Here is a 24,406-nt window from a genome sequence, read left to right as displayed (position 1 = left end):
ATGTATTTATAGTCCATCTGGTCAGGGTAACGTTATGTATTTATAGTCCATCTGGTCAGGGTAACGTTATGTATTTATAGACCATCTGGTCAGGGTAAACTAATTGGTAACGTTATGTATTTATAGTCCATCTGGTCAGGGTAAACTAATTGGTAACGTTATGTATTTATAGTCCATCTGGTCAGGGTAACGTTATGTATTTATAGTCCATCTGGTCAGGGTAACGTTATGTATTTATAGTCCATCTGGTCAGGGTAACGTTATGTATTTATAGTCCATCTGGTCAGGGTAACGTTATGTATTTATAGTCCATCTGGTCAGGGTAACGTTATGTATTTATAGTCCATCTGGTCAGGGTAACGTTATGTATTTATAGTCCATCTGGTCAGGGTAACGTTATGTATTTATAGTCCATCTGGTCAGGGTAACGTTATGTATTTATAGTCCATCTGGTCAGGGTAACGTTATGTATTTATAGACCATCTGGTCAGGGTAACGTTATGTATTTATAGTCCATCTGGTCAGGGTAACGTTATGTATTTATAGTCCATCTGGTCAGGGTAACGTTATGTATTTATAGTCCATCTGGTCAGGGTAACGTTATGTATTTATAGTCCATCTGGTCAGGGTAACATTATGTATTTATAGTCCATCTGGTCAGGGTAACGTTATGTATTTATAGTCCATCTGGTCAGGGTAACGTTATGTATTTATAGTCCATCTGGTCAGGGTAACGTTGTGTATATATAGTCCATCTGGTCAGGGTAACGTTATGTATTTATAGTCCATCTGGTCAGGGTAACGTTGTGTATTTATAGACCATCTGGTCAGGGTAACGTTGTGTATTTATAGTCCATCTGGTCAGGGTAACGTTATGTATTTATAGTCCATCTGGTCAGGGTAACGTTATGTATTTATAGTCCATCTGGTCAGGGTAACGTTCTGTATTTATAGTCCATCTGGTCAGGGTAACGTTATGTATTTATAGACCATCTGGTCAGGGTAACGTTATGTATTTATAGTCCATCTGGTCAGGGTAAACTAATTGGTAACGTTATGTATTTATAGTCCATCTGGTCAGGGTAACGTTATGTATTTATAGTCCATCTGGTCAGGGTAACGTTGTGTATTTATAGTCCATCTGGTCAGGGTAACGTTATGTATTTATAGTCCATCTGGTCAGGGTAACGTTATGTATTTATAGTCCATCTGGTCAGGGTAACGTTATGTATTTATAGTCCATCTGGTCAGGGTAACGTTATGTATTTATAGTCCATCTGGTCAGGGTAAACTAATTGGTAACGTTATGTATTTATAGTCCATCTGGTCAGGGTAACGTTGTGTATTTATAGTCCATCTGGTCAGGGTAACGTTATGTATTTATAGTCCATCTGGTCAGGGTAACGTTGTGTATTTATAGTCCATCTGGTCAGGGTAACGTTATGTATTTATAGACCATCTGGTCAGGGTAACGTTATGTATTTATAGTCCATCTGGTCAGGGTAACGTTGTGTATTTATAGACCATCTGGTCAGGGTAAACTAATTGGTAACGTTATGTATTTATAGTCCATCTGGTCAGGGTAAACTAATTGGTAACGTTATGTATTTATAGTCCATCTGGTCAGGGTAACGTTATGTATTTATAGTCCATCTGGTCAGGGTAACGTTATGTATTTATAGTCCATCTGGTCAGGGTAACGTTGTGTATTTATAGACCATCTGGTCAGGGTAACGTTGTGTATTTATAGTCCATCTGGTCAGGGTAACGTTATGTATTTATAGTCCATCTGGTCAGGGTAACGTTATGTATTTATAGTCCATCTGGTCAGGGTAACGTTCTGTATTTATAGTCCATCTGGTCAGGGTAACGTTATGTATTTATAGACCATCTGGTCAGGGTAACGTTATGTATTTATAGTCCATCTGGTCAGGGTAAACTAATTGGTAACGTTATGTATTTATAGTCCATCTGGTCAGGGTAACGTTATGTATTTATAGTCCATCTGGTCAGGGTAACGTTGTGTATTTATAGTCCATCTGGTCAGGGTAACGTTATATATTTTTAGTCCATCTGGTCAGGGTAACGTTATGTATTTATAGTCCATCTGGTCAGGGTAACGTTATGTATTTATAGTCCATCTGGTCAGGGTAACGTTATGTATTTATAGTCCATCTGGTCAGGGTAAACTAATTGGTAACGTTATGTATTTATAGTCCATCTGGTCAGGGTAACGTTGTGTATTTATAGTCCATCTGGTCAGGGTAACGTTATGTATTTATAGTCCATCTGGTCAGGGTAACGTTGTGTATTTATAGTCCATCTGGTCAGGGTAACGTTATGTATTTATAGACCATCTGGTCAGGGTAACGTTATGTATTTATAGTCCATCTGGTCAGGGTAACGTTGTGTATTTATAGACCATCTGGTCAGGGTAAACTAATTGGTAACGTTATGTATTTATAGTCCATCTGGTCAGGGTAAACTAATTGGTAACGTTATGTATTTATAGTCCATCTGGTCAGGGTAACGTTATGTATTTATAGTCCATCTGGTCAGGGTAACGTTATGTATTTATAGTCCATCTGGTCAGGGTAACGTTATGTATTTATAGTCCATCTGGTCAGGGTAACGTTATGTATTTATAGTCCATCTGGTCAGGGTAACGTTATGTATTTATAGTCCATCTGGTCAGGGTAACGTTATGTATTTATAGACCATCTGGTCAGGGTAACGTTATGCATTTATAGTCCATCTGGTCAGGGTAACGTTATGTATTTATAGACCATCTGGTCAGGGTAACGTTATGTATTTATAGTCCATCTGGTCAGGGTAACGTTATGTATTTATAGTCCATCTGGTCAGGGTAACGTTATGTATTTATAGTCCATCTGGTCAGGGTAACGTTATGTATTTATAGTCCATCTGGTCAGGGTAACGTTGTGTATTTATAGTCCATCTGGTCAGGGTAACATTATGTATTTATAGTCCATCTGGTCAGGGTAAACTAATTGGTAACGTTATGTATTTATAGTCCATCTGGTCAGGGTAACATTATGTATTTATAGTCCATCTGGTCAGGGTAACGTTATGTATTTATAGTCCATCTGGTCAGGGTAACGTTATGTATTTATAGTCCATCTGGTCAGGGTAACATTATGTATTTATAGTCCATCTGGTCAGGGTAACGTTGTGTATTTATAGTCCATCTGGTCAGGGTAACGTTGTGTATTTATAGTCCATCTGGTCAGGGTAACGTTATGTATTTATAGTCCATCTGGTCAGGGTAACATTATGTATTTATAGTCCATCTGGTCAGGGTAAACTAATTGGTAACGTTATGTATTTATAGTCCATCAGGTCAGGGTAACATTATGTATTTATAGTCCATCTGGTCAGGGTAACGTTATGTATTTATAGTCCATCTGGTCAGGGTAACGTTATGTATTTATAGTCCATCTGGTCAGGGTAAACTAATTGGTAACGTTATGTATTTATAGTCCATCTGGTCAGGGTAACGTTATGTATTTATAGTCCATCTGGTCAGGGTAACATTATGTATTTATAGTCCATCTGGTCAGGGTAACATTATGTATTTATAGTCCATCTGGTCAGGGTAACGTTATGTATTTATAGTCCATCTGGTCAGGGTAACGTTATGTATTTATAGTCCATCTGGTCAGGGTAACGTTATGTATTTATAGACCATCTGGTCAGGGTAACGTTATGTATTTATAGTCCATCTGGTCAGGGTAACGTTATGTATTTATAGTCCATCTGGTCAGGGTAACGTTGTGTATTTATAGTCCATCTGGTCAGGGTAACGTTATGTATTTATAGACCATCTGGTCAGGGTAACGTTATGTATTTATAGTCCATCTGGTCAGGGTAACGTTATGTATTTATAGTCCATCTGGTCAGGGTAACGTTATGTATTTATAGTCCATCTGGTCAGGGTAACGTTATGTATTTATAGTCCATCTGGTCAGGGTAACGTTATGTATTTATAGTCCATCTGGTCAGGGTAACGTTATGTATTTATAGTCCATCTGGTCAGGGTAACGTTATGTATTTATAGTCCATCTGGTCAGGGTAACGTTATGTATTTATAGTCCATCTGGTCAGGGTAACGTTATGTATTTATAGTCCATCTGGTCAGGGTAACGTTATGTATTTATAGTCCATCTGGTCAGGGTAACGTTATGTATTTATAGTCCATCTGGTCAGGGTAACGTTATGTATTTATAGTCCATCTGGTCAGGGTAACGTTATGTATTTATAGTCCATCTGGTCAGGGTAACGTTATGTATTTATAGTCCATCTGGTCAGGGTAACGTTATGTATTTATAGTCCGTCTGGTCAGGGTAACGTTATGTATTTATAGTCCATCTGGTCAGGGTAACGTTATGTATTTATAGTCCATCTGGTCAGGGTAACGTTATGTATTTATAGTCCATCTGGTCAGGGTAAACTAATTGGTAACGTTATGTATTTATAGTCCATCTGGTCAGGGTAACGTTATGTATTTATAGTCCATCTGGTCAGGGTAACGTTATGTATTTATAGTCCATCTGGTCAGGGTAACGTTATGTATTTATAGTCCATCTGGTCAGGGTAACGTTATGTATTTATAGTCCATCTGGTCAGGGTAACGTTATGTATTTATAGTCCATCTGGTCAGGGTAAACTAATTGGTAACGTTATGTATTTATAGTCCATCTGGTCAGGGTAAACTAATTGGTATGCCTTTCTTAAAATCAATACACAAGTATATATTTTTTTAACCCTGCATATTTAGTTAATATTGCCTGCTAAGATGAATTTCTTTTAACTAGGGAAATTGTGTCACTTCTCTTTCGTTCTGTGCAACAGACTCAGGGTATAATGCAGCAGTTTGGGCCGCCTGGCTCGTTGCGAACTTACGGATGCCACCCGTTCGATAAAATACGTAACTGTTCTGTATTTCACTGAAAGAATAAACGTTTTGTTTTCAAGATGATAGTTTCCGGATTTGACCATATTAATGACCAAAGGCTGGTATTTCTGTATGTTTATTACATTATAGTTAAGTCTATGATTTGATAGAACAGTCTGACTGAGTGGTGGTAGGCAGCAGCCGGCTCGTAAGCATTCATTCAAACCGCACTTTCCTGTTTATGACTTCAAGCCTATCAACTCCCGAGATTAGGCTGTCAATACTAAAGTCCCGTGTGGCTCAGTTGGTAGAGCATGGCGCTTGCAACGCCAGGGTTGTGGGTTCATTTCCCACGGGGGGACCAGGATGAATATGTATGAACTTTCCAATTTGTAAGTCGCTCTGGATAAGAGCGTCTGCTAAATGACTTAAATGTAAAGTGCCTATAAGAACATCCAATAGTCAAAGGTCTATGAAATACAAATCGTATAGAGAGAAATAGTCCTATAATAACTACAACCTAAAACTTCTTACCTGGGAATATTGAAGACTCATGTTAAAAGGAACCACCAGCTTTCATATGTTCTCATGTTCTGAACAAGGAACTTAAACGTTAGCTCTCTTACATGGCACATAATGCACTTTTACTTTCTTCTCCAACACTGTGTTTTTGCATTATTTAAACCAAATTGAACATGTTTCATTATTTATTTGAGACTAAATTGATTTTATTTACGTATTATATTAAGTTAAAATAAAAGTGTTCATTCAGTATTGTTGTAATTGTCATTATTACAAATATAAATATATAAAAATCGGCGTCGGGTTTTTTGGGCCTTCATTAATCGGTATCGGCGTTGAAAAATCATAAATTGGTCGACCTCTAGTTCATAGACAGTATAAATAAAATCGAAATGTATTTAAAGTAAATCACACACATTTGGGCAACAAGGAAACATGACCAAAAGAAAAAAAGAACACTTATAAAATCACAAAGACAAATTCACTGCACTACACCTAAAGCATGCCCTCCTGCATTCAGAGCTTAAACTGCAGAATCAATCAAATGTATTGATAAACCCCTTCTAACATCAGCTGATATCTCAAAGTGCTGTACAGAAACCCAGCCTAAAACCCCAAACAGCAAGCAATGCAGCTGTAGAAGCAAGGTGGCTTGGAAAAACTCCCTAGAAAGGCCAAAACCTAGGAAGAAACCTAGAGGAACCAGGCTCTGAGGGGTGGCCAGTCCTTTTCTGGCTGTGCCGGGTGGAGATTATAACAGAACATGGCCAAAATGTTCAAATGTTCATAAATGACCAGCACGGTCAAATAACAATAATCACAGTAGTTGTAGAGGGGGCAACAGGTCAGCACCTCAGGAGTAAATGTCATTTGGCTTTTCATAGCCGATCATTGAGAGTATCTCTACCGCTCCTGCTGTCTCTAGAGAGTTGATAACAGCAGGTCTGGGACAGGTAGCACGTCCGGTGAACAGGTCAGGGTTCCATAGCCGCAGGCAGAACAGTTGAAACTGGAGCAGCAGCAAGGCCAGGTGGACTGGGGACAGCAAGGAGTCATCATGCCCGGTAGTCCTGACGCATGGTCCTAGGGCTCAGGTCCTCTGAGAGAGAAAGAAAGCGAGAAGGAGAGAATTAGAGAGAGCATACTTAAATTCACACAGGACACCGGATAAGACAGGAGAAGTACTCCAGATATAACAGACTGATCCTAGCCCCCAACACAAACTATTGCAGCATAAATACTGGCAGGAGGGGAGGGGTCAGGAGACAGGAGGGGTCAGGAGACACTGTGGCCCCATCCGATGATACCACCGGACAAGGCCAAACAGGAAGGATATAACCCCACCCACTTTGCCAAAGCACAGCACCCACACCACTAGAGGGATATCTTCAACCACCAACTTACCATCCTGAGACAAGGCCGAGTATAGCCCACAAAGATCTCCCCTACGGCACGAACCCGAGGGGGCGCCAACCCGGACAGGAAGACCACGTCAGTGATGCACCCCTCCTAGGGACGACATGGAAGAGCACCAGTAAGCCAGTGACTCAGCCCCTGTAATACGGTTAGAGGCAGAGAATCCCAGTGGAGAGAGGGGAACCGGCCAGGCAGAGACAGCATGGGCGTTTCGTCGCTCCAGAGCCTTTCCGTTCACCTTCACACTCCTGGGCCAGACTACACTCAATCATAGAACCTGCCGGGTGGCGCAGTGGTCTAGGGCACTGCATCGCAGTGCTAGCTGCGCCACCAGAGTCTCTGGGTTCGCGCCCAGGCTGGGCTGGGTTCGCGCCCAGGCTCTGTCGCAGCCGGCCGCAACTGGGAGGTCCGTGGGGCGACGCACAATTGGCATAGCGTCGTCCGGGTTAGGGAGGGTTTGGCCGGTAGGGATATCCTTGTCTCAGTATGTAAAATGTAATAAAAATGTATGCACTCTACTGTAAGTCGCTCTGGATAAGAGCGTCTGCTAAATGACTAAAATGTAAAATGTAAACCTACTGAAGAGATGAGTCTTCAATAAAGCCTTAAAGGTCGAGACCGGGTCTGCGTCTCTCACATGGGTAGGCAGACCGTTCCATAAAAATGGAGCTCTATAGGAGAAAGCCTTGCCTCCAGCTGTTTGCTTAGAAATTCTAGGGACAATTAGGAGGCCTGCGTCTTGTGACCGTAGCGTACGTGTAGGTATGTACGGCAGGACCAACTCGGAAAGATATCTAGGAGCAATCCCATGTAATGCTTTGTAGGTTAGCAGTAGAACCTTGAAATCAGCCCTTGCCTTAATATGATCACATTTTTTGGGTTCTAGCAGCCATGTTTAGCTCTAACTGAAGTTTATTTAGCGCTTTATCCGGGTAGCCGGAAAGTAGAGCTTTGCAGTAGTCTAATCTAGAAGTGACAAAAGCATGGATTAATTTTTCTGCATAATTTTTGGACAGAAAGTTTCTGATTTTTGCAATGTTACGTAGATGGAAAAAAGCTGTCCTTGAAACAGTCTTGCTACGTTCCTCAAAAGAGAGATCAGGGTCCAGAGTAACGCCGAGGTCCTTCACAGTTTTATTTGAGACGACTTTACAACCATCAAGATTAATTGTCAGGTTCAACAGAAGATCTCTTTATTTCTCGGGACCTAGAACAAGCATCTCTGGAAGATTCGGTAGAGTCCGATAGTTAGTCGCCAATGACTATGTGATGACGTGATGTTCCTCAGATCAGTTTATTTACATTTCCAGGTAGCAAACTAATTTCGATCGGACAACTGATGGCTTTTGCGAAATAGCAGATGACCGACTTCAACAACTCTCCTTTAAAAAAAAAAATATTGAATTAAATTACGACTCAAACTCATCGTTGTTAAAATTAACAAGGTATTTATACCATTTGACTGCTGTTTTTTGTTGATTAAACGGTCTCTGTTTCAACCGCCATTCAACCGTAAAGCTGATGGGATGCTGAAAAACGGCAAATATAGCGCTGATGATTGGTCGTGAGCCTGCGTGGCGAAGCGATATGTTGGTTTCTCCATTCATTTCCCGCCGGGATTCTAATCTCCTCCTTTTCTCTAAAATCTCCGCCAACCTGCTACAGAAACTACATTGAAACTTATGAGTGGCAATATAACTTAACCCCGGCTTCATAGTAAAGTCCCTAGAGGTGGTGAGATAAATTAATCTGATTCTAGATCTGTGTCTAACTCGACCGTTTTCTAACCCACTCGGGGTGGGGAACACAAAACTGACCCACAATCAGTCTCTAGAGGCCAGGTGAACTATTGTTGTTTCTATGTCAAATTGATTGTGTATCATATAGGCAGAGATGCACATGTGTATACAGGTAACTGCCAAAATAATGGAAACACATCCCGTCATGTTTAGGATCACGTATAAATGATGGGCAGGCCATTGTTCCTGCTACCTTGGCCCCGATTGGATGACATTGTCCCCCTCCACAGGGCACGACTGGTCACTGAATGGTTTGATGAGCATGAAAACGATGGAAACCATTATGTCATGGCCGTCTCAGCCACAAGATCTCAACCCAATTGAACACTTATGGGAGATTCTGGAGTGGTGCCTGAGACAGCGTTTTCCACCACCTTCAACAAAACAGCAAATGATGCAATTTCTCATAGAAGAATGATCCTCAACCAGGTGAGGAGAGTTCCTTACTGAGACCTGGACAACCAGGTGAGGGGAGTTCCTTACTGAGACCTAGACAACCAGGTGAGGAGAGTTCCTTACTGAGACCTAGACAACCAGGTGAGGAGAGTTCCTTACTGAGACCTAGACAACCAGGTGAGGGAGGTCCTTACTGAGACCTAGACAACCAGGTGAGGGGAGTTCCTTACTGAGCCCTAGACAACCAGGTGAGGAGAGTTCCTTACTGAGCCCTAGACAACCAGGTGAGGGGAGTTCCTTACTGAGACCTGGACAACCAGGTGAGGGGAGTTCCTTACTGAGACCTAGACAACCAGGTGAGGGAGGTCCTTACTGAGACCTGGACAACCAGGTGAGGAGAGTTCCTTACTGAGACCTGGACAACCAGGTGAGGGGAGTTCCTTACTGAGACCTAGACAACCAGGTGAGGGGAGTTCCTTACTGAGACCTGGACAACCAGGTGAGGGGAGTTCCTTACTGAGACCTAGACAACCAGGTGAGGGGAGTTCCTTACTGAGACCTAGACAACCAGGTGAGGGGAGTTCCTTACTGAGACCTAGACAACCAGGTGAGGGGAGTTCCTTACTGAGACAACCAGGTGAGGGGAGTTCCTTACTGAGCCCTAGACAACCAGGTGAGGGGGAGTTCCTTACTGAGACCTGGACAACCAGGTGAGGGGAGTTCCTTACTAAGACCTAGACAACCAGGTGAGGAGAGTTCCTTACTGAGATCTAGACAACCAGGTGAGGAGAGTTCCTTACTGAGACCTAGACAACCAGGTGAGGAGAGTTCCTTACTGAGACCTAGACAACCAGGTGAGGGGAGTTCCTTACTGAGATCTAGACAACCAGGTGAGGAGAGTTCCTTACTGAGACCTAGACAACCAGGTGAGGGGAGTTCCTTACTGAGACCTAGACAACCAGGTGAGGGGAGTTCCTTACTGAGACCTAGACAACCAGGTGAGGAGAGTTCCTTACTAATCAGTGACCTTTATTCATCAATCAAGTAACAAGGGATGCACATTGTAGTTTTTGCCCTAGCACTCGCACACTTTATTCAATTCAAAGGATTGATGATGAGTTGCTAAGTTGCATCATGAGTGGGCGGGCCCCTTTGATCCTCAGGACCAGGAAACACTGCAGTACAGAGCCAATGAGAGGGATGATGCTAATGATATGATAATTTCTCTCATTTGTGTCATCATCACTGTTTGCTCCTTACTGAAAGCGCCCCATGCTGAACATGTGATTGCTAACAGGCACAATTGTTGGCATTGTATTAACAGTGGACTAATAAACAAAATACTAGAAATAATTTAAAAAAACATCCCATTCATTGCAGCTACCACTCCATTCAGGAAAACTGCGTAGAGTAACTTTTGCTCCATCGCCTCCACATCCTGGACAGTATTCATAGGGAAACGGCACCGCCGGGTTCATAGGGAAACGGCACCGCCGGGTTCATAGGGAAACGGCACCGCCGGGTTCATAGGGAAACGGCACCGCCGGGTTCATAGGGAAACGGCACCGCCGGGTTCATAGGGAAACGGCACCGCCGGGTTCATAGGGAAACGGCACCGCCGGGTTCATAGGGAAACGGCACCGCCGTGCTGCTGTCACGGTGTTACCACTGTCAGGTCCTGACTCTTCTTCATCCATGTCTGAGTCAGTCTGAGATCAGAAGTCTCTTCTGCCTTTTTGAAAAAGTTTGATCCGGGTCTGTTCAGAGGGGAAAGAAAACATAATTATTTAGACTATTGATCTTGTGCAACATTTTGTCTTTATCCAAGGACTCTAAATGGACATTTTACCAAGTACCTAGTTGGGTTTATAACCTTTTGAACCAGACATGAACAAACCTATGTGGGCTACAACATTATTCCCTATGGCTGCGTTTACACAAGCAGCCCAATTCTGATCATTGTTTCCACTAAATTGGTCTTTTGACCAAATCAGATCAGCTCTTTTGCCAATAAAATTGGGCAAAATGTCAAAATTGGGCTGCTTGTGTCAACGCAGCTAAATGGACCCTTAAGCATTTTTAATGGGCTGCAGTTGACATAAAGTAACCTTTTTCGCATATATAAATCATTATTTATTTAATTTGAAAGACCATTCAGAATAAATTAAAGATTATGTCATTTGAATTTTTCTGGTCAGTCTGTAACAAACCGAGTTAGCCAGCTCAATAATTTAACATGGTATTTAATTTCAGTTAGTGTAAGAGAACGTTTCTACATTTAGTGTCAGGTTTATACATTTTTAAGAAACTATAAAACAACCTTTATAAAATTAAACATTCCGCTAAAAAACTTGATCCCTTAAAAATAGATTCCCAACATATTACAGCATGTGAATAATGTCCCAATGGATTCCTAAACAATTCAATAGCAGCAGTCATCAGTCCTGTCAAATTGTATTTGCCTCGGTTCAAACATGACAGGAAACCAACATCCGACAAATACAGCGGAGACAGTATGATTAACTAACTACTGAGAAGTTTACACTCAAACCAAAAATTAACTCAGCGGTTCAAACACGACTCTCCTTTACTACTAAGGCAAAGTTGTTCAACAAGCAAACTATTTGTTAACGTTAGCTCCCATGCAAAACAAGCTGGCTAGCCGACGTTAGCTAGATAGCACAACAAGGCCGGCTTTAGGTTTAGCATGGCGGGCTAGTTAGCTAACTCGACACATAATATGGGGGGGTGATAAATTAGTTACATAGCGCTAGTTAGTAACCATGCCAAACATTAGCTAGTTAACTATACGAATCTGCAGCAGAAAATACCAAAACGAATTAGCTAACAACACGGAACAAACATTACATTTAGTCAGTTCCACTTACCAGTCGAATCACTCTGTAGATGTCCAGCTCCCGTAGTCTTGTACGGACATGATGTAGCTACAATCCCAATGTTTATACTGTACAATCTATGGTTTAGCGCCTGAATACTAAACCCCCCCAAAAAAGAAAAATCACCATTCAAAATGTGACAACACGCACTAGATACAGGCTTTTCAGACAAACACACGGAATAAAGTTGCCAGTTCACTCAGCATATTTGCAGAGGAATTTCACAAGCATTACAGGATACGTTTTCTCAGTTAAACCCACACAAACATGAAAATGTTGACAACTTTATTTTAGCTTCTCAAACATTTCATTAGTTGCCGTTTTTAACAATCCATTAAAACAGTATTCAGGGTCTCATACATGACCCGGGTAGTATGTCCAATAGAGTCCCAGAGACAATCCATGACCATATTCACAGCAGATAGCACATTTCCTACCACATGTTGTAGCCCACATGGGGTTTCCCATGTGTGACTCAGTTAGTGTGCCCGACTCAAGTTTTACATTTAAATGTCAAGTAAAGTGAAATGCCTTTCTACCCAGCTCTTTTCCCCAACAATCAATATCAATCTAGTACTGCGTCCCATAGACAGTGCCTGACCATATTCACACCAGATAACCATGTATAAATGGGCTGTAAAGTAGGCCAAGGGCCAACACTATAAACTACACAGGTTTGTCCATGTCTGTCCCAAAATGTTAACCCACTCGGTACCACCTAAGGCACTGCCTTACCAGGGCCCTATATAGTCCACTACCTTACCAGGGTCCTATATAGTCCTTTACCTTACCAGAGTCCTATATAGTCCACTACCTTACCAGGGTCCTATATAGTCCACTACCTTACCAGGGTCCTATATAGTCCACTACCTTACCAGGGTCCTATATAGTCCTTTACCTTACCAGAGTCCTATATAGTCCACTACCTTACCAGGGTCCTATATAGTCCACTACCTTACCAGGGCCCACATGTATTAGTCCACTACCTTACCAGGGCCCTATTTGTAGCAAGTGTCAAAATACAGTACTGAAAATACAGTACGCTGCACCTCAAAATGATCAAACGTAACAAAATAAAATAAAATAATCGTCAAATGTGATTTTATTTGTATTTTTTTTTTCCTGCAGAAAGATAGTTTCATTCAAGAGTCCATCTGGCAAATAACGGTTAAACAACCTCAGCATATTCAAATGGTGTGTGTGGCAGTTCAAGTGTGCGTGACTGTGCCAGAGTGTGTGTGTGTGTGTGTGTGTAATAGTGTGTGTGTCCAGGTGATCAGTCAGTGCTGTATACTGTGTTAGTGTATTGGCCCCTCCTGATCATGTCTGGCCGATACAGACGATCCAGTGCTAGAAGGTAAGCGGGGGTTTTCTACCGATATAGAGACAGCTATGGGTGATGATAAAGGACTGTTAGAAGGGTGGACAACGGGTGATACTGCATTAGAGTTCTGATGTACAGGACTAGCATAGTGACCTACGGGAGATATAGGACCGGCAGAGTGACCGAGAGGAGATATAGGACCGGCAGAGTGACCTATAGGACTAGCATAGTGACCTACAGGAGATATAGGACTAGCAGGGTGACCAACAGGAGATATAGGACTAGCAGAGTGACCTACAGGACTAGCAGAGTGACCTACAGGAGATATAGGACTAGCAGGGTGACCTACAGGACTAGCAGAGTGACCTACAGGAGATATAGGACTAGCAGGGTGACCTACAGGAGATATAGGACTAGCAGAGTGACTTACAGGAGATAAAGGACTAGCAGGGTGACCTACAGGAGATATAGGACTGGCAGAGTGACTTACAGGAGATATAGGACTAGCAGGGTGACCTACAGGAGATATAGGACTAGCAGGGTGACCTACAGGAGATATAGGACTGGCAGAGTGACTTACAGGAGATATAGGACTAGCAGGGTGACCTACAGGAGATATAGGACTAGCAGGGTGACCTACAGGAGATATAGGACTGGCAGAGTGGTAGTCTGTGAATGATTCAGAACTCAGAGAGTGATTGGCTGTAGGTGAAACAGGGCTGTTGAAGTTAGTCTCTCCCTCAGAGGACCAAGGAGTCGGTGTGGTCTCTCTGGCCGGCCTGGCGTTCTCTCTCTCAGAGGACCAAGGAGTCGGCGTGGTCTCTCTGGCCGGCCTGGCGTTCTCTCTCCCAGAGGACCAAGGAGTCGGCGTGGTCTCTCTGGCCGGCCTGGCGTTCTCTCTCCCAGAGGACCAAGGAGTCGGCGTGGTCTCTCTGGCCGGCCTGGCGTTCTCTCTCTCAGAGGACCAAGGAGTCGGCGTGGTCTCTCTGGCCGGCCTGGCGTTCTCTCTCCCAGAGGACCAAGGAGTCGGCGTGGTCTCTCTGGCCGGCCTGGCGTTCTCTCTCTCAGAGGACCAAGGAGTCGGCGTGGTCTCTCTGGCCGGCCTGGCGTTCTCTCTCTCAGAGGACCAAGGAGTCGGTGTGGTCTCTCTGGCCGGCCTGGCGTTCTCTCTCTCAGAGGACCAAGGAGTCGGTGTGGTCTCTCTGGCGTTCTCTCTCTCAGAGGACCAAGGAGTCGGCGTGGTCTCTCTGGCGTTCTCTCTCTCAGAGGACCAAGGAGTCGGTGTGGTCTCTCTGGCCGGCCTGGCGTTCTCTCTCTCAGAGGACCAAGGAGTCGGTGTGGTCTCTCTGGCCGGCCTGGCGTTCTCTCTCTCAGAGGACCAAGGAGTCGGCGTGGTCTCTCTGGCCGGCCTGGCGTTCTCTCTCCCAGAGGACCAAGGAGTCGGCGTGGTCTCTCTGGCGTTCTCTCTCTCAGAGGACCAAGGAGTCGGTGTGGTCTCTCTGGCCGGCCTGGCGTTCTCTCTCTCAGAGGACCAAGGAGTCGGTGTGGTCTCTCTGGCCGGCCTGGCGTTCTCTCTCTCAGAGGACCAAGGAGTCGGTGTGGTCTCTCTGGCCGGCCTGGCGTTCTCTCTCTCAGAGGACCAAGGAGTCGGCGTGGTCTCTCTGGCCGGCCTGGCGTTCTCTCTCTCAGAGGACCAAGGAGTCGGTGTGGTCTCTCTGGACGGCCTGGCGTTCTCTCTCTCAGAGGACCAAGGAGTCGGTGTGGTCTCTCTGGCCGGCCTGGCGTTCTCTCTCTCAGAGGACCAAGGAGTCGGCGTGGTCTCTCTGGCCGGCCTGGCGTTCGCTCTCCCAGAGGACCAAGGAGTCGGTGTGGTCTCTCTGGCCGGCTTGGCGTTTTCACTGTGGTCCGGTGTGGGTGAATTACGGCTGTGGTTAGGGTTTGGGTTCGGGTTCAGGTTCAGGTTGGGGAAAAAGGACAGGTTAGGGAGCGCGATGTGTTCCAGGTCCTGTAGGATGGTCGCTAGGAGACGAGAGTCAGAGGTCGCGACCCCAGGGTCACAGCTAAGATTGACCTGGGGGAGAACATGGCCGCCCACGTTCTGGGGACGGTCGACCGCATTTGCATTAGTGTTTGTGTTCAGAATGCGGTCCTTGACGTTGACAGAAACGTCAACCACACAATCGTCGTCGACATTAGTTTTATGGTCGATGACGTCATCGTGGTCAATGTCCGAGTTACGGTCCGAAACGCTCAGAAAACGGTCGAGAATATCGACCGCTAAATCGCTGATATCAACCCCCATGTCCAGGTTGTTGTGGTCGCCTAGCGGAAGACCAGGCGCGGTCAGAGAACGGTCGGAGAAATCGACCGTGGCACGGTCGGATAAATCCAGAGCGCGGTCATCTTCCAGCGTGGTCGTTTGGACCGTGTGTTTGTTGTCGCTGTCGCTGTCTATGGTGATGACCACGGGAGAGTGTTGGAGGGCGTGGTCGTGGCGCTGCTTTCTCCGGTGGTTGCCACGGCGTTTGTGGTTGTGTTTGGGTCGTAAGGGGCTAGCAGCGGTCACAGTCATCCCTTCATAGATGATTTCAACACTGGGACTGCGGGACTGACGTCTCCTCTTCTTCACACTGGGGCTGCGGGACGGATGTCTCCTCTTCTTCACACTGGGGACGGACACAAAGACAGACAAAGACAGACACAGTCAGAAATGACATACCTAGTCAGAACACACTACAGGAGACATTTGTTAGGAATAAAAATAAACAGTGGATGTGTATCAAATAGCACCCTAGCCCCTCAAAACTACCCTTTGGACCTCCAAGCCAGTTCCATCGCATTTTTTTTTTTTACATCGTTCCCCTCTAATCAGGGACTGATTTAGACCTGGGACACCAGGTGGGTGATTCCCCTCTAATCAGGGACTGATTTAGACCTGGGACACCAGGTGGGTGATTCCCCTCTAATCAGGGACTGATTTAGACCTGGGACACCAGGTGGGTGATTCCCCTCTAATCAGGGACTGATTTAGACCTGGGACACCAGGTGGGTGATTCCCCTCTAATCAGGGCCTGATTTAGATCTGGGACACCAGGTGGGTGATTCCCCTCTAATCAGGGCCTGATTTAGATCTGGGACACCAGGTGGGTGATTCCCCTCCAATCAGGGCCTGATTTAGACCTGGGACACCAGGTGGGTGATTCCCCTCTAATCAGGGACTGATTTAGACCTGGGACACCAGGTGGGTGATTCCCCTCTAATCAGGGACTGATTTAGACCTGGGACACCAGGTGGGTGATTCCCCTCTAATCAGGGACTGATTTAGACCTGGGACACCAGGTGGGGGATTCCCCTCTAACCAGGGACTGATTTAGACCTGGGACACCAGGTGGGGGATTCCCCTCTAATCAGGGACTGATTTAGACCTGGGACACCAGGTGGGTGATTCCCCTCTAATCAGGGACTGATTTAGACCTGGGACACCAGGTGGGTGATTCCCCTCTAATCAGGGACTGATTTAGACCTGGGACACCAGGTGGGGGATTCCCCTCTAATCAGGGACTGATTTAGACCTGGGACACCAGGTGGGTGATTCCCCTCTAATCAGGGACTGATTTAGACCTGGGACACCAGGTGGGTGATTCCCCTCTAATCAGGGACTGATTTAGACCTGGGACACCAGGTGGGTGATTCCCCTCTAATCAGGGACTGATTTAGACCTGGGACACCAGGTGGGTGATTCCCCTCTAATCAGGGACTGATTTAGACCTGGGACACAAGGTGGGTGATTCCCCTCTAATCAGGGACTGATTTAGACCTGGGACACAAGGTGGGTGATTCCCCTCTAATCAGGGACTGATTTAGACCTGGGACACCAGGTGGGTGATTCCCCTCTAATCAGGGACTGATTTAGACCTGGGACACCAGGTGGGTGATTCCCCTCTAATCAGGGACTGATTTAGACCTGGGACACCAGGTGGGTGATTCCCCTCTAATCAGGGACTGATTTAGACCTGGGATACCAGGTGGGTGATTCCCCTCTAATCAGGGACTGATTTAGACCTGGGACACCAGGTGGGTGATTCTCCTCTAATCAGGGACTGATTTAGACCTGGGACACCAGGTGGGGGATTCCCCTCTAATCAGGGACTGATTTAGACCTGGGACACCAGGTGGGTGATTCCCCTCTAATCAGGGACTGATTTAGACCTGGGACACCAGGTGGGTGATTCCCCTCTAATCGGGGACTGTTTTAGACCTGGGACACCAGGTGGGTGATTCCCCTCTAACCGGGGACTGATTTAGACCTGGGACACCAGGTGGGTGATTCCCCTCTAATCAGGGACTGATTTAAACCTGGGACACCAGGTGGGTGATTCCCCCTCTAATCAGGGACTGATTTAAACCTGGGACACCAGGTGGGTGATTCCCCCTCTAATCAGGGACTGATTTAGACCTGGGACACCAGGTGGGTGATTCCCCTCTAATCAGGGACTGTTTTAGACCTGGGACACCAGGTGGGTGCAATTAATTATCAGGTAAAACAGAAATCAGCAGGCTCCGGACCTTGTGGGGTAAGAGGTGAATACCCCTTCCCTACATAGTGCACTACCCACAGGGCCTCTGGTCAAAAGTAGTACACTACCATAGGGCTCTGGTCTAAAGTAGTGCACTACCCATAGGGCTCTGGTCTAAAGTAGTGCACTACCCATAGGGCTCTGGTCTAAAGTAGTGCACTACCCATAGGGCTCTGGTCTAAAGTAGTGCACTACCCATAGGGCTCTGGTCTAAAGTAGTACACTACCCATAGGGCTCTGGTCTAAAGTAGTACACTACCCATAGGGCTCTGGTCTAAAGTAGTGCACTACCCACAGGGCTCTGGTCTAAAGTAGTGCACTACCCATAGGGCTCTGGTCTAAAGTAGTGCACTACCCATAGGGCTCTGGTCTAAAGTAGTGCACTACCCACAGGGCTCTGGTCTAAAGTAGTACACTACCCATAGGGCTCTGGTCTAAAGTAGTGCACTACCATAGGGCTCTGGTCTAAAGTAGTGCACTACCATAGGGCTCTGGTCTAAAGTAGTGCACTACCATAGGGCTCTGGTCTAAAGTAGTGCACTACCCATAGGGCTCTGGTCTAAAGTAGTGCACTACCCATAGGGCTCTGGTCTAAAGTAGTGAACTACCCATAGGGCTCTGGTCTAAAGTAGTGCACTACCCATAGGGCTCTGGTCTAAAGTAGTGCACTACCCATAGGGCTCTGGTCTAAAGTAGTGCACTACCCACAGGGCTCTGGTCTAAAGTAGTACACTACCCATAGGGCTCTGGTCTAAAGTAGTGCACTACCCATAGGGCTCTGGTCTAAAGTAGTGCACTACCCATAGGGCTCTGGTCTAAAGTAGTACACTACCCATAGGGCTCTGGTCTAAAGTAGTGCACTACCCATAGGGCTCTGGTCTAAAGTAGTGCACTACCCACAGGGCTCTGGTCTAAAGTAGTGCACTACCCATAGGGCTCTGGTCTAAAGTAGTGCACTACCCATAGGGCTCTGGTCTAAAGTAGTGCACTACCCATAGGGCTCTGGTCTAAAGTACTGCACTACCCATAGGGCTCTGGTCTAAAGTACTGCACTACCCATAGGGCTCTGGTCTAAAGTAGTACACTACCCCCATAGGGCTCTGGTCTAAAGTAGTGCACTACCCATAGGGCTCTGGTCTAAAGTAGTGCACTACCCATAGAGCTCTGGTCTAAAGTAGTGCACTACCCATAGGGCTCTGGTCTAAAGTAGTGCACTACCCATAGGGCTCTGGTCTAAAGTAGTGCACTACCCACAGGTCCTCTGGTCTAAAGTAGTGCACTACCCCTATGGGCTCTGGTCTAAAGTAGTGCACTACCCATAGGGCTCTGGTCTAAAGTAGTGCACTACCCACAGGGCTCTGGTCTAAAGTAGTGCACTACCCACAGGGCTCTGGTCTAAAGTAGTACACTACCCATAGGGCTCTGGTCTAAAGTAGTGCACTACCATAGGGCTCTGGTCTAAAGTAGTGCACTACCACAGGGCCTCTGGTCTAAAGTAGTGCACTACCCATAGGGCTCTGGTCTAAAGTAGTGCACTACCCATAGGGCTCTGGTCTAAAGTAGTGCACTACCTTAGGGCTCTGGTCTAAAGTAGTGCACTACCTTAGGGCTCTGGTCTAAAGTAGTGCACTACCTTAGGGCTCTGGTCTAAAGTAGTGCACTACCCATAGGGCTCTGGTCTAAAGTAGTGCACTACCCACAGGGCTCTGGTCTAAAGTAGTGCACTACCCATAGGGTTCTGGTCTAAAGTAGTGCACTACCCACAGGGCTCTGGTCTAAAGTAGTGCACTGCCATAGGGCCCTGGTCTAAAGTAGTGCACTACCTATAGGGCTCTGGTCTAAAGTAGTGCACTACCTTAGGGCTCTGGTCTAAAGTAGTGCACTACCATAGGGCTCTGGTCTAAAGTAGTGCACTACCATAGGGCTCTGGTCTAAAGTAGATAGAGACTATAGGACTAACCTACACATCATCATATTATTGAATGACTGACCACAACAGATATATATAGAGATATATATATATATATATATATACAGTGCCTTCAGAAAGAATTCAGACATCTTGACTTTTTCCACATTGTATTAGGTTACAGCCTTATTCTAAAATGGATTAAACAATTTTTCCCCTTAATCAAAGCAAAAACAGGTTTTTCAAAATTGTTAATTTGTAAAAAGTAAAAACTGTAAATATCACATTTCCATAAGTATTCAGACCCTTTACTCAGTACTTTGTTGAAGCACCTTTGGCAGCAATTACAGCCTCAAGTCTTCTTGGGTATGACGCTACAAGCTTGACACACCTGTATTTGGGGAGTTTCTCCCATTCTTCTCTGCAGATCCTCTCAAGCTCTGTCAGGTTGGATGGGGAGTGTTGCTGCACAGCTATTTTCAGGTCTCTCCAGAGATGTTCAGTCGAGTTCAAGTCCGGGCTCTGGCTGGGAGACTCAAGGACATTCAGAGACTTGTCCCAAAGCCACTCCTGTGTTGTCTTGGCTGTGTGCTTAGGGTCACTGTCCTGTTGGAAGGTAAACCTTCGCCCCCAGTCTGAGGTTCTGAGCGCTCTGGAGCAGGTTTTCATCAAGGATCTCTCTGTACTTTGCTCCGTTCATCTTTCCCTCGATCCTGACTAGTCTCCCTGCCGCTGATAAACATCCCCACAGCCTGATGCTGCCACCACCATGCTTCACCGTAGGGATGGTGCCAGGTTTCTTCGAGACGTGACGCTTGGCATTCAGGCCAAAGAGTTCAATCTTGGTTTCATCAGACCAGAGAATATTGTTTCTGATGTCTGAGAGTCTTTAGGTGCCTTTTGGCAAACTCCAAGCGGGCTGTCATGTGCCTTTTTACTGAGGAGTGGTTTCTGTCTGGCCACTCTACCATAAAGGTCTAATTGGTGGAGTGCTGCAGAGATGTTTGTCCTTCTGGAAGGTTCTCCCATCTCCACAGAAACGCTGGAGCTCTGTCAGAGTGACCATCGGGTTCTTGGTCACCTCCCTGACCAAGGCCCTTCTCCCCCGATTGCTCAGTTTGACCGGGCGGCCAGCTCTAGGAAGAGTCTTGGTGGTTCCAAACTTCTTCCGTTTAAGAATGATGGAGGCCACTGTGTTCCTGGGGACCTTCAATGCTGCAGAAATGTTTTGGTACCCTTCCCCAGATCTGTGCCTCAACACAATCCTGTCTTGGAGCTCTACGGACATTTCCTTCGACCTCATGGCTTGGTTTTTGCTGTTACGTGCACTGTCAACTGTGGGACCTTATATAGACAGGTGTGCCCCTTTTCAATTCATGTCCAATCAATTTAATGTACAACAGTTGGACTCCAATCTAGTTGTGGAAACATCTTAAGGATGATCAATGGAAACAGGATGCACCTGAGGTCAATTTAGAGTCTCATAGCAAAGAGTCTGAATACTTATGTAAATAAGGTATTTTAGATTTGTATTTTTTTAACAAAAATTTCAGCTCTGTCATTATGGGGTATTGTGATGTCATTATGGGGTATTGTGATGTCATTATGGGGTATTGTGATGTCATTATGGGGTATTGTGATGTCATTATGGGGTATTGTGATGTCATTATGGGGTATTGTGATGTCATTATGGGGTATTGTGTGTAGATTGATGAGGAAATGTTGTATTGAGTCCATTCTAGAATAAGGCTGTAAAGTAACAAAATGTGGAAAAAGTCAAGGGGTTTGAATACTTTCTGAAGGCTCTGTATAAGGAATACAGTAACATTTCCCCAGTATGTTATGGTATAGCCCCTCTCCAAGCTCCAGTCCTCCTCACCTCTCTTTCAGACTGCCTCTGCTCTTCCGGGGGCTAGCGGTGGCCTCTGTCCCGCCTCTCCCCCTCTCTCGCTCACCGCCTCTCCCCTTCTCTCGCTCTCCGCCTCGCCCCTTCTCTCGCTCTCCGCCTCGCCCTTTCTCTCGCCCCCCGCCTCGCCCCTTCTCTCGCTCCCCGCCTCGCCCCTTCTCTCGCTCCCCGCCTCGCCCCTTCTCTCGCTCCCCGCCTCGCCCCTTCTCTCGCTCCCCGCCTCGCCCCTTCTCTCGATCCCCGCCTCGCCCCCTCTCTCTCCGTGCAGAGCTGGATGGCTCCCAGGAAGGGTCTTCCAGATGCCGTGTCTTATATTTCCTCTTTCCTCCCGGCTTGTCGGAGCGTGGGGAATGTCGGGAATGCTGTCTGTCTGTAGAGAGATGGGACAGGGAGCTGGAGGAAGAGAGGCTGTCAGAGCGTGGGGAATGTCGGGAATGCCGTCTGTCTGCAGAGAGATGGGACAGGGAGCTGGAGGAAGAGAGGCTGTCAGAGCGTGGGGAATGTCGGTGTTCCCCAGGAGATTCTGGTCCTCGCTGGCTACTCCGGGATAAGGACGGGGAATGGGATAGGACGCAGTTTTCCGGACTAAAGAATATTCCTGTGTTAGAATATTGGGACCTGGCTGGTTCATACGGAATCCTTTCTCTCTCTCTACCTCTGTTCCTCTCACTTCCTCCACTGTGCTCTCTGCTGTGTTGTCTATAGGAGCCTTTGTCGTGGGAGTTTCTTCCTTTCTCCTGTCTCCTTTTCTCCCGCTCTCTCGCCAGTCTCTTCCGGCGCCGTTCCTGGCTGCTGTCATCGCTCCGTACAGACACGGGGCTCCGTGCTGACCAGCTCCGTTCAGAACTCCTGGACCGACCGGACCGTGACCCCACGCTCGCTGACCGATGTCTGCTTCTAGACCGCGACCCTGAACACGACCGTTCTCGCTGTCTGTCCTCCCTTCTCTCCCCTAGAGGGCAATAGAGGCGTCTCTCTTCTACCTGCTCGCTCTCTCTGTCTAGATGTCTTACTCCCACTCCTATCTCCCCCCCTCCTCCCTGTCTCTCCCCCCCTCCTCCCTGTCTCTCCCCCCCTCCTCCCTGTCTCTCTGTGCTGGTGTTTTTAAACAGAGAGATGGGGGGAACTGGAATGGAAGGAGGGATAATGAGAGAGAGAGGGGTTAACGCTGTTTGTTGAACAGTCTTCTCCTGTTTCTCCCCCTCTTCGTCTGAGGGGTCAGAGGAGAGTTGGACCAGTTCAGGAGTTCTCTCAGCCATGGCTTTTACAAACCCTACTATCATACATTGTTCCCCCTCCTCTTCCTCTCCTCCCTCCTCTTCCTCTCCTCCCTCCTCAACCCTCTCTCCATCTCCTGCCGTTGTCATGTCCTGAGCAGGATTCTGATTCGCCCCCGCTGGACCAGAGTCCCGCCCCCCCGGGCTGATCGACAGCGGCATGGGGGATTGGGACGGCTCAGCTGTAGAGTAGGAGGGGCCTGGTGTTTCATCGTCCCAAGCAGATTGGCTCAGAGCGCTACTTCCTGCTACCGACACCGGCCGTCTCTCTCGTTCTCCCTCCGACCCTCCTTCCTCTTCCTAGATAGACAGAGACAGACATATTCCTGAGGGGAAATATCTTACTTCCTCTTCCTAGATAGACAGACAGACATATTCCTGAGGGGAAATATCTTACTTCCTCCTTCCTAGATAGACAGACAGACATATTCCTGAGGGGAAATATCTTACTTCCTCCTTCCTAGATAGACAGACAGACATATTCCTGAGGGGAAATATCTTACTTCCTCTTCCTAGATAGACAGACAGACATATTCCTGAGGGGAAATATCTTACTTCCTCCTTCCTAGATAGACAGACATATTCCTGAAGGGAAATATCTTACTTCCTCCTTCCTAGACAGACAGACAGACATATTCCTGAGGGGAAATATCTTACTTCCTCCTTCCTAGATAGACAGACAGACATATTCCTGAGAGGAAATATCTTACTTCCTCCTTCCTAGATAGACAGACAGACATATTCCTGAGGGGAAATATCTTACTTCCTCCTTCCTAGACAGACAGACATATTCCTGAGAGGAAATATCTTACTTCATCCTTCCTAGATAGACAGACAGACATATTACAGGGGGGAAATATCTTACTTCCTCCTTCCTAGATAGACAGACAGACATATTCCTGAGAGGAAATATCTTACTTCCTCCTTCCTAGATAGGAATATGTCTGTCTGTCTATCTAGGAAGGAGGAAGTAAGATATTTCCCCTCAGGAATATGTCTGTCTGTCTGTCTAGGAAGAGGAAGTAAGATATTTCCCCTCAGGAATATGTCTGTCTGTCTGAGGGGAAATATCTTACTTCCTCCTTCCTAGATAGACAGACAGACATATTCCTGAGAGGAAATATCTTACTTCCTCCTTCCTAGATAGACAGACAGACATATTCCTGAGAGGAAATATCTTACTTCCTCTTCCTAGACAGACAGACATATTCCTGAGGGGAAATATCTTACTTCCTCCTTCCTAGATAGACAGACAGACATATTCCTGAGGGGAAATATCTTACTTCCTCTTCCTAGACAGACATATTCCTAAGGGGAAATATCTTACTTCCTCCTTCCTAGACAGACAGACATATTCCTGAGAGGAAATATCTTACTTCCTCTTCCTAGACAGACAGACAGACATATTCCTGAGGGGAAATATCTTACTTCCTCCTTCCTAGATAGACAGACAGACATATTCCTGAGA

General features: G+C 46.2%; 1 protein-coding gene across 5 annotated transcripts in view; it reads right to left on the bottom strand.

Moving 5' to 3' along the window:
- Positions 1-5,808: 5,808 nt before the first annotated feature.
- Positions 5,809-24,406, bottom strand: part of LOC129866000 (uncharacterized) — a 37,233-nt gene continuing 18,635 nt past the window's right edge. For 3 of the 5 annotated variants that reach the window (XM_055939132.1, XM_055939135.1, XM_055939133.1), the window contains exons 8-11: positions 21,635-23,238; positions 11,937-15,935; positions 6,842-10,805; positions 5,809-6,536 (exon numbers count right to left, since the gene is read on the bottom strand). In XM_055939132.1, coding sequence (XP_055795107.1) covers positions 13,244-15,935; positions 21,635-23,238 — 4,296 coding nt within the window. In that variant the 3' untranslated portion in view covers positions 5,809-6,536; positions 6,842-10,805; positions 11,937-13,243. The remainder of the gene's footprint in view (positions 6,537-6,841; positions 10,806-11,936; positions 15,936-21,634; positions 23,239-24,406) is intronic. The other 2 variants (XM_055939136.1, XM_055939134.1) reach the window with 2 other exon arrangements.

Source organism: Salvelinus fontinalis, chromosome 11 (assembly GCF_029448725.1).
Source record: "Salvelinus fontinalis isolate EN_2023a chromosome 11, ASM2944872v1, whole genome shotgun sequence".
NCBI lineage: Eukaryota > Metazoa > Chordata > Actinopteri > Salmoniformes > Salmonidae > Salvelinus > Salvelinus fontinalis.
Note: the sequence above shows the minus strand (reverse complement) of the source record. Positions and strands in the feature narration are given on the sequence as shown.